The 12,905-nt window shown below is 46.3% G+C and overlaps 1 protein-coding gene across 1 annotated transcript in view; it reads right to left on the bottom strand.

Moving 5' to 3' along the window:
* PYGB (glycogen phosphorylase B) overlaps positions 1–12,905 on the bottom strand; it is a 52,958-nt gene that overhangs the window by 23,349 nt on the left and 16,704 nt on the right. Inside the window, exons 3-4 of the mRNA XM_032248182.1 lie at positions 5,674–5,752; positions 3,135–3,238 (exon numbers count right to left, since the gene is read on the bottom strand). Of these exons, the coding sequence (XP_032104073.1) occupies positions 3,135–3,238; positions 5,674–5,752 (183 nt within the window). The remainder of the gene's footprint in view (positions 1–3,134; positions 3,239–5,673; positions 5,753–12,905) is intronic.

The following is a 12,905-nucleotide window of genomic DNA, read 5'->3' as shown; positions in this document are numbered from 1 at the left end:
CCTGGGCTGCTGCCCTGTCCTTGGCCCAGCAGACCATGCAGTGGAGATCACATAGCGCCTGGCACTGAAACTTACCTACGGCCATTTACCACATCAGGATTCCCACTTGTGGTCAAGCCCGTGTGGGTAAAATGAACACTGTGAATATTGAAGTCCCAAACTCGAAATTCAGAAATATGCACCCAAATAAGAAGACACTAAGGGCCGGGCGTGGTGGCTCACGCCTGTAATCCCAGCACTTTGAGAGGCCACGGTGGGCGGATCACCTGAGGTCAGGAGTTCGAGGCCAGCCTGGCCAACATGGTGAAACCCCATTTCAAAAAAAAAAAAAAGACACTAAGAACCACTGACTGACATATGCTCTGACCTGGATGAAGCTTGAAAAGCCTACACTCGGTGAAACAGGCCAGACAAAAACACCACCTATCTCATGAGACTATTTACAGGAAATGTTCAGAAGGGGCACCTGCACAGAGACAGAAAGCGGAGGAGAGGCTGTGAGGGCTGGGTATGACTGCAAATTGCTGCAGGGCTTCTTTCTGGGGTGATGAAAACGTTCTTGAGATAGACAGTGGTGATGGTTACCCAACTCTTAATACACTAAAATCGACTTTCTATCTCAATAAAGCTGTTATAGAAGAATCACTAGAAGATACCGCTTTGACAGGGACATGCGGCCAGCAAAGGCTCACGACTACAGTCCCAGCACTCTGGGAAGCCAGGGTAGGACGATCGCTTGAGTTCACCAGATAGAAGTTGCAGTGAGCTGTGACTGTACAATTGCACTCCAGCCTGGGTAACAGGGCGGAACCCTATCTCCAAAAAAAATTATTAAATTTAAAAAAGAAAGAAAGTGACACTGCAAATCCACAGGTGCAGGAGCCAAGTTGTCAGCCAGCAGGGAAGGGTGCCCTGGATGCGCCCAGGAAGATGAGCTGTTCTGGGAGGCCTTCCAAAAGAAGCTTATTCCCAAAAACTGCACCCAGTGACACTCGGGACCAGTAAATATATAAAACTCTAAAAGCGGCACTGCAGACTCGAGCCACCCTTGCACAGAAATGAGATCACGTCTCTTCTCTTCAGAATGAGCAGGCAGCCCTAGTATGCTACACTGAGGGATTTCCTGTTAATGGTTCCTACCAGAGATAAAGAGTCACAAGCGACACTGCCTGGCTGTGCTCTTCGGGAGGCACGATGGCTACAGCAGGGACCTCCCCACATCAGGCGCCTCTCCACGGTACTCCCAGAAAGGCCTTTCTGGTGGTGTCTTCTTGTCCACTGTGACATTCCCCAACACCAGGGCCTGGCCATATCCTGCAGAGTCACTCCAGGAATTGTCTGCAGAAGCAGCAGCCCCCCACATAGGCAGGCAGAGCCTCCATTCCAGGGCCTCCACTCCCCCTCAGCCAGGGCGTCAAGTAGGTCACACACTGCTGGCCAACCCTGTCTGTATTTATTTTTGCCACAACTAAAGCCAACTGAAAACCCAGCGCTTTGGGAGGCTGATCAGAACTCCATCTATCAGTTCCCATGAAAAGGAGTTGAGAGGAGGGGTGAGCTTCACTCACTGATCATCCTAAACTGTCACATAAGGTGGCAAGAGTTCAGGAATGAGGACTACCAGAAGGAAAAATGTCTCTGTGGTAAAACAAAAGCCACCACCAATACCTTCCTAGGTGTGGGGGAGCCTCTGAGCTTCTGCCTTATAAGCCCACACATGGTGTGTGGACTGTCGGGGGCCAGAATGAGTCACAGTATCAACATGTGCATGGACTGCACCGCCCTGCAGCTCAGGCACACAGAGGGCTGGGGCAGAGCTGTCCAGAGGCAGTGGAGGAAAGGTGCCTTTCTCTTTTTAAGGGTGCAGAGGACATCTCTATGAATCAAGCAATGGACCTGAGTCCATTTTAGGTTTATTTTTAGCCATTATGTTTCTTGGCCAACATTTTATTATGAGCATTTTCAAACACGCAGAAACGTTATCCACCCACACCTATGTGCTGTTAGTGGTCTGTCGTCTCTCCAGCCGCCAATCCATTGATTTTGGGGTTTATTTAAAACAAGCTACAGATATCAGTCCACATTCCCACTGAACACATCGCAGTGTGTGTCATGGACAGCTGCTTCTTGTGTGTTTATGTTTTGGGTTAATTTCTCTGTGGTGGGATGCATGATTCCTACGGACGCCATGGATGAGCTCTGGAGACTGCACCTGCCATGCGGCCTAACCCCGCTTCCCACCCCGCCCCAAGGACGTCTCTAGCACCCACCACGCACCCATTCACTGGGGCCAAACACTCTCATGCTACAAATCTTTTGATTCTAACACCAGACCAGCTTTATTTGTGACTTGCAGGCCCCAAATGATATTAAATAAACCATCCTCCAATCAAATGGAATAGTGGTGACTTTCATTCTGAAGCTCATGGGAAGGGAGCTATTGCCTGGCCTCGCCTGGGAGGAGGCTGCATTTTAAGACCATGCCCTCCTCCTCACCATGGTCTCAACCACCTCACTTAGCTGTTGTGTGAGGCTTCAAGATCGAGGCCACTCCTTCCAGGGGCCACTGTACTTTGCAGAGTCCAGCCTCTAACCCAAGGGCACTGTCCCCTCACTGGGGTCAGTGAGTGAAGGCAGAAGGTGGGAGCAAAACCTACAACTGCTCTTCCAACTATTCAGGGCAAATATCCCACTAAGGCTGACCCCAAGACCACTAGCCTTCACTCTGCATTTTGGTGTGGCCAGGAAGCTAGCAACCCTCACTACCCAGCTGCCAGTGGCCCTGTCTGGGCAGCCAGGTTTGTGTGTCCTGTATGCCCCCAACTTCCTGTCACCAGGCAGAGGCAGCTGGCAAAAAGCTCACACAGGGCCCAGCCTCTGCCAGGCCATGTGGACCAAGCTGGAGGGGGGGAGCTGCCCTGACCCGTTCCACGTTACCACTGGCTGACCTGCAGTCCCCTGGTGGGAGCGGTGACAGGGGGCGGGGTATAGGCAGCCTCTGTCAGGGGGCAGTGGAAAGTATAAGCAGTCTGCAGGGGCGGCAGGAAGCATAAAAAGACAAACTGAAAGTGCTGCTCTCTATTTTCTTGTATGAACGAGAGCTGGAAACCATGAAGAAACCAAATCTCACCCACCTGCCAACCATTGACAATCTTCTGATTAAAAATCCCAAATTCATAGCGGATTCCATAGCCATACGCTGCCAGGCCCAAGGTGGCCATCGAGTCAAGGAAACACGCTGAAAAATCAATCATAGGTCAGTCAGAATTGAATGCACGGCACCAAGGTCCCATGGGGAGGCAGCCCACAGAGCGTTAGGCAGAGATTCAGAGGAGATCACACTGACTTCAGGCTTCACCCACAGGAAAACTGGGGCCCTCGCCTGCCCCATGACAGCCTGGGGTCCTCAGGCTTCTCCAGTCACCTTGCCTGCCCCTCACCGCCTCCCTCCATCCTCCTTTGATGCCAGGTGTGAACAGAGCCTTTGCCACACAGAAGACATCAACGTGGGGGCTACTCAGAGGGTGTGGGAGGATGGAGGGATGAAGAATCTTACAGAACTCGGTGAGGCCTGGAATCTCTCCGAGCACAGACCCCCACTTCACCCCTCTCAGAAATCCCAATTCAGGCTGAGGCCTCGCCAATGCCCTGCACACTCCACTGAAACCCAGGCTGTTCTGACAGCAGGGACACATCAGGTCTCGCCCTACGCTTACTGAAGCCGGCACAGCAGTGGCCACGTGCAAGCAACGCCCACCTGAGCAAACACTGCAGTACCAGGGGCCCCGAGGCCCGACAGTGCATGTCATTAAATCCAGCCTTGCTCCAATCCAAACTTATCGAAAGAAAAACAAAACAAAACACTATTTTGAATAAAGATCCAGAGGCCAGGTGTGGTGACTCCCACCTGTAATCCCAGCACTTTGGGAGGCTGAGTGGGAGGATTGCTTGAGTCCAGGAGGTTAAGACTAGCCTGGGCAACATAGTAAGGCCCTGTCTTTATAAAAAATACAAAAAATTAGCTGTGCATAGTGACGTGTGCCTGTCGTCCCACCTAGCTACTTGGGAGGCTGGCATGGCATGATCACTTGAACCCAGGAGGTCAAGGCTGCAGTGAGCCTAGATTGCACCACTGTACTCCAGCCTGGAGACAGAGTGAGACGCAACCTTATTAAAAACTACAGGATAGAAAAAACAGGGCCAGGCGCAGTGGCTCATACCTGTAATCCCAGCACTTTGGGAGGCCAAGGCAAACGGATCACGAGGTCAAGAGATCAAGACCAGCCTGGCCAACATGGTGAAACCCCATCTCTACTAAAAATACAAAAATTAGCTGGGCGCGGTAGCACGCGCCTGTAGTCCCAGCTACTCGGGAGGCGGAGGCAGAAGAATTGGTTGAACCCAGGGGGCGGGGGTTGCGGTGAGCTGAGATCACACCACTGCACTCCAGCCTGGATGACAGAGTGAGACTTTGTCTCAAAAACAAAGACAAAAACAAACAATAACAACAACAAAAAGAAACAGGACGGGCGCAGTGGCTCACGCCTGTAATCCCAGCACTTTGGGTACGCACATCACCTGAGGTCAGGAGTTTAAGACAGCCTGATCAACATGGAGAAACCCCATCTCTACTAAAAATCCAAAATTAGCTAGGTGTGGTGGCACACACCTGTAATCCCAACTACTCAGGAGGCTCAGGCAGGAGAATCACTTGAACCCAGCAGGTGGAGGCTGCAGTGAGCTGAGACCATGCCATTGCACTCCAGCCTGGGCAACAAGAGTGAAACTCCGTCTCAAAAAAAAAGACACACACACACACACACACACACACACACACACACACACACACGGAACACACAGATGCCTGTCAGGCCCTCTGCTGAGGGAGCGGGATGAGGGAGTCTCACAGACGGAATATCTGGGCTCTTGTTCTGGGGAGGACTCGCCTGCAGGAGGGAAGCACATCAAGCTATGGTGGGTTCAGCGCTGCCTGGGTCTGTGGGTGCGGGGCCCTGTGGGCAGAAGGCAAAGGCTCTGCTCACACCTGGCCATGGAGAAGGATAGAGGGAGGCAGCAAGGGCACGGAAGGTGACTGGAAAAGCCCAAGGACCCGGAACACGCTGAGTGGAAGCAGGTCTCAAGGGATTCCCTTGAGCGTACAAAGTCCAGTTCTGCATTTGCTCAGAAGGGACCCAGCAGGAAGACGGTGGTGACCCATCACATGTCACAAAGGCGGAGCGTGGAGGAGGCTGAAGACCCTCAGTGCCTGGCCCTGTTATTTCAGGGTCATCTGCTGACAGTAGCAGAGCTGGAACCACCTGCTGCAAGCAGGGCCACATTCAGAAATCGTCTTTGCATCCTTCGGACTGTCTGCCAATCACTGGCTCTTGTGCCCTGGAAAGTGGTCAGTACACTGGGAGCCCCTCCCAGCACCAGCTTACTCCACGCTGGCAAGATTGTCTTCATGAAAATGCCATGCTCTTTGTGTGAAAAAACATATATTTTCCCTTTTTGCCCCCAACAGTGGCAAAGATTTCAATCTGAAGAACACACTGGCCCATCCACTCAAAGCCAATTTACCCTGAAGCCAATTTACCTGACCCTGGCTTCGCCATGTGGTCACCAACCAAGCCAACAGGTCCAAGAGAGCTCCTCCTAGACGGGGCAGCTTACCTGCCAGCCTCCCCAGGCCTCCATTCCCAAGGCCAGCATCTTCTTCTATCTCCTCAAGTTCCTCCAAGTCCAATCCCAACTGCAAACAAAAACAGAGGCAGCATTTTAATGTTAGTCAATATTTTCCCTTGAATTATAGGCTAAAAGATATGTAAGTCTTGTGAGCTTACACTAAAAGTTAAAGTCTGCATTCTGTTAGACTTGAAAATCCAATGTTAAAATTTGATGTTAAATCAATGCATGGAAATGGAAGTTTCCAAATATTTCAAAAACATTTATTGCCAGTTAGTTAACCTATTAATAGTGAACAAATTATATCATGTATCCTAAAAATGAAACCAATTGTTCTGTCATTCTCTAATTTCACATGGGCTAAAGATATTTACAGGACATCTTTTTAAACTAAAACCTAAAAGCACTTTTCCTGTGGTGATTCCAGTTGTATTCAAACAACGTTGTGAAATAGATATGTCATGCTAAAAATTAGAGAAAAAGCAAAAAAATCACGACTGACACTTAAAACCATTCCAGAAGCCGACCTCATTGCTCTCATTATGACATAAGGCTAAAAATACCATTAATCTGGCTTTAGTGCACGAACTTGATGAATTGCTCACATTATCTGGATTGGTGGTCTTTTAAACTTTTTGGTCTCAGGAAGATTCAAAGAGCTTTTGTTTATTTGAATTACATATATGATATTTATCAAATTACAAATTAAAATGCAGACCTTTTTAAATGATACATATGAATTCACTTAAAAATAATACACCCAATACATGTTAACATAAACAACAAAGTTTAATAAACAATGAGTACATTTTTGAAACCAAAAAGAGATCTACTGAGAAGAGTGGTAGTTTTAAATAACAACAGAAAGGCACAAATGATTTAGTACACTAAGTCAACTGAATGATACTGACACATACAGTAATTTGATTCAGAGTAAAATTTCAAAATATTGTGACATGAGCTTAATTCCTAAAGCAATTTCAAAGGGTACACTCCACCAAAAATATTTTGGATATGGGGTAGGGGAGCTAGGATTACTCAATAATACATTACTGGCTCAAAATTAAGAAATAAGTTTAACTACAACTTAACCTACCATAAGACCTCTTGTTCATAAAAAATCTATTAAATTCAAAAATCCATTAAATTTTTTAAAATTCTCTATATATTTTTCAAAGACAGGCTAAGAGTCGATGTAAGGAAAGAGGTTTGGTTCCTTCATGGTTTTTTTTTTTTTTGAGATGGAGTCTTGCTCTGTCACCAAGCTGGAGTGCAGTGGTGCGATCTTGGCTCACTGCAACCTCTGCCTCCTGGGTTCAGGCAATTCTCCTGCCTCGGCCTCCCGAGTAGCTGGGACTACAGGCACGTGCCACCATGCCCACCTAATTTTTTTTTTTTTTTTAATTTTTAGTAGAGATGGGTTTACCATGTTGGCCAGGATGGTCTCGATCTCTTGACCTTGTGATCCACCCGCCTTGGCCTTCCAAAGTGCTGGGATTACAGGAGTGAGCCACCACGCCTGGCCTGGTTCCTTCATGTTTTTAAATTGAGTGCCTACAGCACACTCATCCAACCTAGGAAGCCAAATGTCACTTTGGTTTTCTGAGCATTCAAAAAAGACATAAAAAGTCTAGGCGGGGTGGCTCAAGCCTGTCATTCCAACACTTTAAGAGGCCAAGGTGGGAGGATTGTTTGAGCTCAGGAGTTCAAGACCAGCCTGGGCAACATAATGAGATGTCTGTACTAAAAATAAAAAATAAATTAGCTGGATGTGGTGGCGTATGCCTATAGCCCCAGCTACTTGGGTGGCTGAGGCAGAAGGATGGCTTGAGCCCGGGAGGTTGAGGCTACCGTGAGCTGTGATCGTATCACGGCACTCCAGCCTGGGTGACAGAGCAAGACTCTGTCTCAACAGCAACAACAAAGACACACAAAGTAGCTGACAGAAAGTCCAGAACTGCTGAGGTGGGTTTCTGAAGACAGAAAAAGACCAATACAGTATACCCAATAACCTTTATTTCTTTATTGAGATATAATTCATTAACCATAAAATTCACCTTTTAAAAGGGTACGTTCACAAAGTCATGTAACCATCACCACTAATTCCAAACTGTCATACCAAAAAGCAGCCCCGTGCCCATCAGCAGCTGTAACCTATTTCCCTGCTTCCGCCTGTCACTGATCTACTCTCTATCTCTACGGATCTGCCTATTTTGGATATTTCATGGCTTCTTCCAAACAGCATGCTTTCAGGCTTCATCCGTGTTGTACCATGTGTCAGTCCTTCCCATTGCTGTACTGCTGTGTACTATTCTAAACATATGGCTAGCGCACATTTTGTTTACCTATGTATCAACTGCTAAACATTTGGATGTTTCCACTTTTGGCTGTTATGAATAATGCTGCTGTGAAATTCATATACAATTTTTCATGTAGACACATGTTTTCATTTCTCTTCAGGCTTACACCTTAGAATAGAATTGCCAGGCTATATGAGAATTCTATGCTTAACTTTTTAAATAACTGCCAGACTATTGTCCAAACTAACTGCAAGATTTGACAATCACACCAACTTCTCTATAGCCTCACCAACATTTGTTCTCTGTGTTTATGATTATAGCCATTCTCATGTGTATAAAGCAGCATTTCATTGTGGTTTTGATTTGCATTTCCCTTATAGCTAATCACATTAAGCATCTTTTTGTGCAATGTGGATATCATCTTTGGAGACACGTCCAAGTCTTCTAGAGCACAGTGGTGCAATCTCGGCTCACTGCAACCTCCACCTCCTGGGTTCAAGTGATTCTCCTGCCTCAGCCTCCCGAGTAGCTAGAATTACAGGCATGTGCCACCACGCCCAGCTAATTTTTATGTTTCTAGTAGAGACGGGGTTCACCATATTGGTCAGGATGGTCTCAAACTGCTGACCTCATGATCTACCCACCTCGGCCTCCCAAGTGCTGGGATTACAGGCATGAGTCACTGTGCCTGGCCAAAGCGTCCAAGTTTTTTTGCCCATTTTTAAATTGGGTTGTTTGTCTTTTTGTGGTCATCAGAGTTCTTTATATATATTCTGGGTCCTACACCCTTAACAGATTTAGGATTTGCAAATATTTTCTCCCATTTTGTAGGTTGTCTCTATTTAATGTACAAAAGTTTTTAATTCTGATGAAGTCCAATGTATCTATTTTTTCTTCTGTTGCTTGGGTTTCTGGTGTCATACCTAAGAAACCATTCTAATCCAAGATCATGAAAATTGATCCCCATACAGTTTTCTAAAAGTTGTATTCTTTTAGCTCTTACATTTAGGTATTTGATCTATTTTGAGCTAATTTTTGTATGTAGTGTGAGGTAGCGGTTCAATTTAATTTACTTGCATGTAGATATTCAAATATCCCAATACCATTTGTTGAAAAGATATCTTATGGACTGGCACAGTGGCTCATGCCTGTAATCTCAACACTTTGGGAGGTCAAGGCAGGAGGATCACCTGAGGTCAGGAGTTTGATACCAACCATGGTCAACATGGTGAAACCCCATCTCTACTGAAAACACAAAAAATTAGCTGGGCGTGGCGGCAGGCACCTGTAATCCCAGCAACTCAGGAGGCTGAGGCAGGAGAGTCAGGGTTCAAATGATTCTCCTGGGTTCAAATGATTCTCCTGCCTCAGCTTCCCGAGTAGCTGGGACTACAGGCATGCACCACTACAGCTGGCTAATTTTTTATTTTTAGTAGGATGGGGTTTCTCCATGTTGGTCAGGCTGGTCTTGAACTCCCAACCTCAGGTGATCTGCCTGCCTTGACCTCCCAAGGTGTTGAGATTACAGGCATGAGCCACTGTGCCCAGCCTGAAGGCAGGATCTTAAAGAGATATTTGTATACCTATGTTCACAGAAGCATTATTCACAACAGCCAAAGGTAGAAGCCCCTCAAATGTCTACTGAGACGAACTGATAAAATATGGTATATACAAGTAATAAAAGATAATTCAGCCTTTAAATGGAATGAAGTACTGACACATGCTACAACAGGGATGAACCTTCAGGACGTTTTGTTAAGTGAGATTAGCCAGTCACAAAAGGGTAAATAATGTAAATTCCACTTACATGAGTACCTAGAGTAGCCAAATTCATAGAGACAGAAAGTAAAATAGTGGTTGTCAGGGGCTGGACAAAGAGGGAAGGAGGAGTTATTGTTTAATGGGTATAGAGTTTCAGTTAGGAAACATGGAAAAGTTCTGGAGATGGATGGTAGTGATGGATGAAGAACAAGGTAAAGGTACTTAATGCAATTGAACTGTACAGTTAAAAATGGTTACGATGGTAAAATTTATGTTATGTATATTTTACCATAATTTTTTTAACTGACAGAAAAACAACAGACCACACATATGAGAGCTTATTTCTGGAATTTTTTTTTGCAGACAGGGTGTCACCCAAGCTGGAGTGCACTAGTGCCATCTCGGCTCACTGCAGCCTCGACCTCCTAGGCTAAAGCAATCCTCCTGCTCAGCCTCCAGAGTAGCTAGGACCACAGGTGAGCACCACCACACCTAATTTTTTTTTTTTTTGTAGAGACGGAATTTCACCATGCTGCCCAGGTTAGTCTCGAACTTCTGAGCTCATCAATCCACCTGCCTCAGCCTCCCAAAGTGCTGGGATTACAGGCGTGAGCCACTGCACCCACCCTTTTTTCCTTTTTAAGGCAGGGTCAGTCCTGCTCTATCATCTAGGCTGGAATGCAGTGGTGCAATCTCGGCTCACTACAGCCTCTACCTCCAGGGCTCAAGCAATTCACCTGCCTCAGCCTTCCAAAGTGCTGGGATTACAGGTACCTGCCAGAACTCCCAGGCTTCCCTTGCATTTCTATCTGGGTTTTAGAATCAGCTTGTCAATCTCTGCAAAGAAGCTCAATGTAATTTTGATGGAGACCACTAAATCTGCAGATCAATTTGGGGAGTGCTGCCATCTTAACAACACTGAGTCTTCCAAGATGTTAACATGAGATCCCTTTTCATCTTTGGCTATTCCTCAATGTCTTTGTTTTCAGGGTATAGGTTTTGCATTTTTTTTGGTTAATTTTACACTTAAGTATTTTATTCTTTTTTATGCTATTGTAAATGAAATGGAATTATTTTTTAGACTTCATTTTGGATTTATTCCATCTAGATTGAATTAATGAATTGTTCCATCTGGATTGCAGATGTATAGAAATATGGTTGATTTTTGTAGATTGATCCTATATCCTGCAACCTTGCCAATCTCATTCATTAGTTCTAATGTTCTTTAGTTGATTCCTTAGAGTTTTCTAGATCATGTAATCTGAAAATAGAGAGTTTTACTTCTACCTTTCCAATCTGGATGCTTTTTATTTCATTTTCTTGCCAAATACCCTGGCCAAGACTGAGTACAATGTTGAGTAGAAGCTGTGAGAGCTGGCCAGGCGTGGTGGCTCATGCCTGTAATCCTAGCACCTTGGGAGGCCAAAGCGAGACGATCACTTAAGGTTGGGGGTTCGAGACCAGCCCGGCCAACAGGGTGAAAACCTGTGTCTACTAAAAAACAAAAATTGGCCAGAAATTGCTTGAACCCGGGTGGCGGATGTTGCAATGAACTGAGATAGTGCCACTGCACTCCAGCCTGGGCAAGACAGCAAGACTGTCCAAAAAAAAAAAAAAAAAAAAAAAAAGGTTGTGAGAGCAGACATTCTTGGGACACACACAAGATGGGGACCCAGTCTGTCAAACGTAAATACTGTGAAAACTCTACAGGACAAACCCAGTTCCAACAAATAAATTGCAAGGCAGAAAATAAAAAAAAAAAAAAGAGGAGAAGAAGCTTATTAAGATTAAGAAAGATTTGCCATTTGGCAGTGGCCTCACACCTGTAATCCCAGCATTCTGGAAGGCTGAGGCAGGTGGATCACTTGAGGTCAGAAGTTCAAGAACAGCCTGACCAACATGGTGAAACCTTATCTCTACTAAAAATACAAAATTAGCCAGGTGCGGTGGCGCGACCGCCTACAATCCTAGCTACTCCAAGGTGAGGGTGAGGCAGGAGAATCACTTGAACCCGGGAGGTAGAGGTTGCAGTGAGCTGAAATCGCGCCACTGTACTCCAGCCTGGGCAACAGAGTGAGACTCTGTTTCAAAAAAAAAAAAAAAAAGAAACACTTAAAAACATATCAACTAAATGCAATTCAGTTTCTGAACATGAAAAAGTTGTAAAGTGATCCAAGAAACTTCTACACTGCCTGAAAAGCTGACATTAAAAAGCTACTGTCTTGGGCCAGGCACAGTGGCTCACGCCTGTAATCGTAGCACTTTGGGAGGCCGAGGTGAGTGGATCATCTGAGGTCAGGAGTTCAAGACCAGCCTGGCCATCATGGTGAAATCCCATCTTTTAAAAAAAAAAAAAAAAAAAAATTACTGTCTTGGAGGCCGAGGCGGGTAGATCATGATGTCAGGAGCTCAAGGCCAGCCTGACCAACATGGTGAGACCCCATCTCTACTAAAAATACAAAAATTAGGCCAGGCACAGTGGCTCACACCTGTAATCTCGGCACTCTGGGAGGCAAAGGCGGGTGGACCACCTGAGGTTGGGAGTTCAAGACCAGCCTAAACAACACGGAGAAACCCTGTTTCTACTAAAAATACAAAAATTTGCCGGGCGTGGTTGTGCATGCCTATAGTCCCAGCTACTCAGGAGGCTGAGGCAGGAGAATCACTTGAACCCAGGAGGTGGAGGTTGCGGTGAGATCATGCCACTGCACTCCAGCCTGGGAAAGAACAGCAAAACTCTGTCTCAAAAAGAAAAATGAGCCAGGCGTGGTGGCACATGCCTGTAATCCCAGGTACTCAGGAGGCTGAGGCAGGAGAATCACTTGAACCCGGGAGGCGGAGGTTGCAGTGGGCCGAGATTGCGCCTTGCACTCCATCCTAGGCAACAGAGTGACACTCTGTCTCAAAATAAATAAATAAATGAATAAAAATTCTGGGCGCAGTGGCTCACGCCTGTAATCCCAGCACTTTGGGAGGCTGAGGCAGGTGGATCAGGAGGTCAAGAGATCGAGACCATCCTGGCCAAAATGGTGAAAGCCCGTCTCTACTAAAAATACAAAAATTAGCTGGGCATGGTGGTGCATATCTATAGTCGCAGCTACTTGGGAGCTGAGGCAGGAGAATTGCTTGCACCTGGGAGGCAGAGGTTGCAGTGAGCTG

The sequence above is a fragment of the Sapajus apella genome, unplaced genomic scaffold (genome assembly GCF_009761245.1).
Source record: "Sapajus apella isolate SASKATOON/1434 unplaced genomic scaffold, GSC_monkey_1.0 scaffold65, whole genome shotgun sequence".
NCBI lineage: Eukaryota > Metazoa > Chordata > Mammalia > Primates > Cebidae > Sapajus > Sapajus apella.
This window is presented reverse-complemented; position numbering and strand designations above follow the sequence as displayed.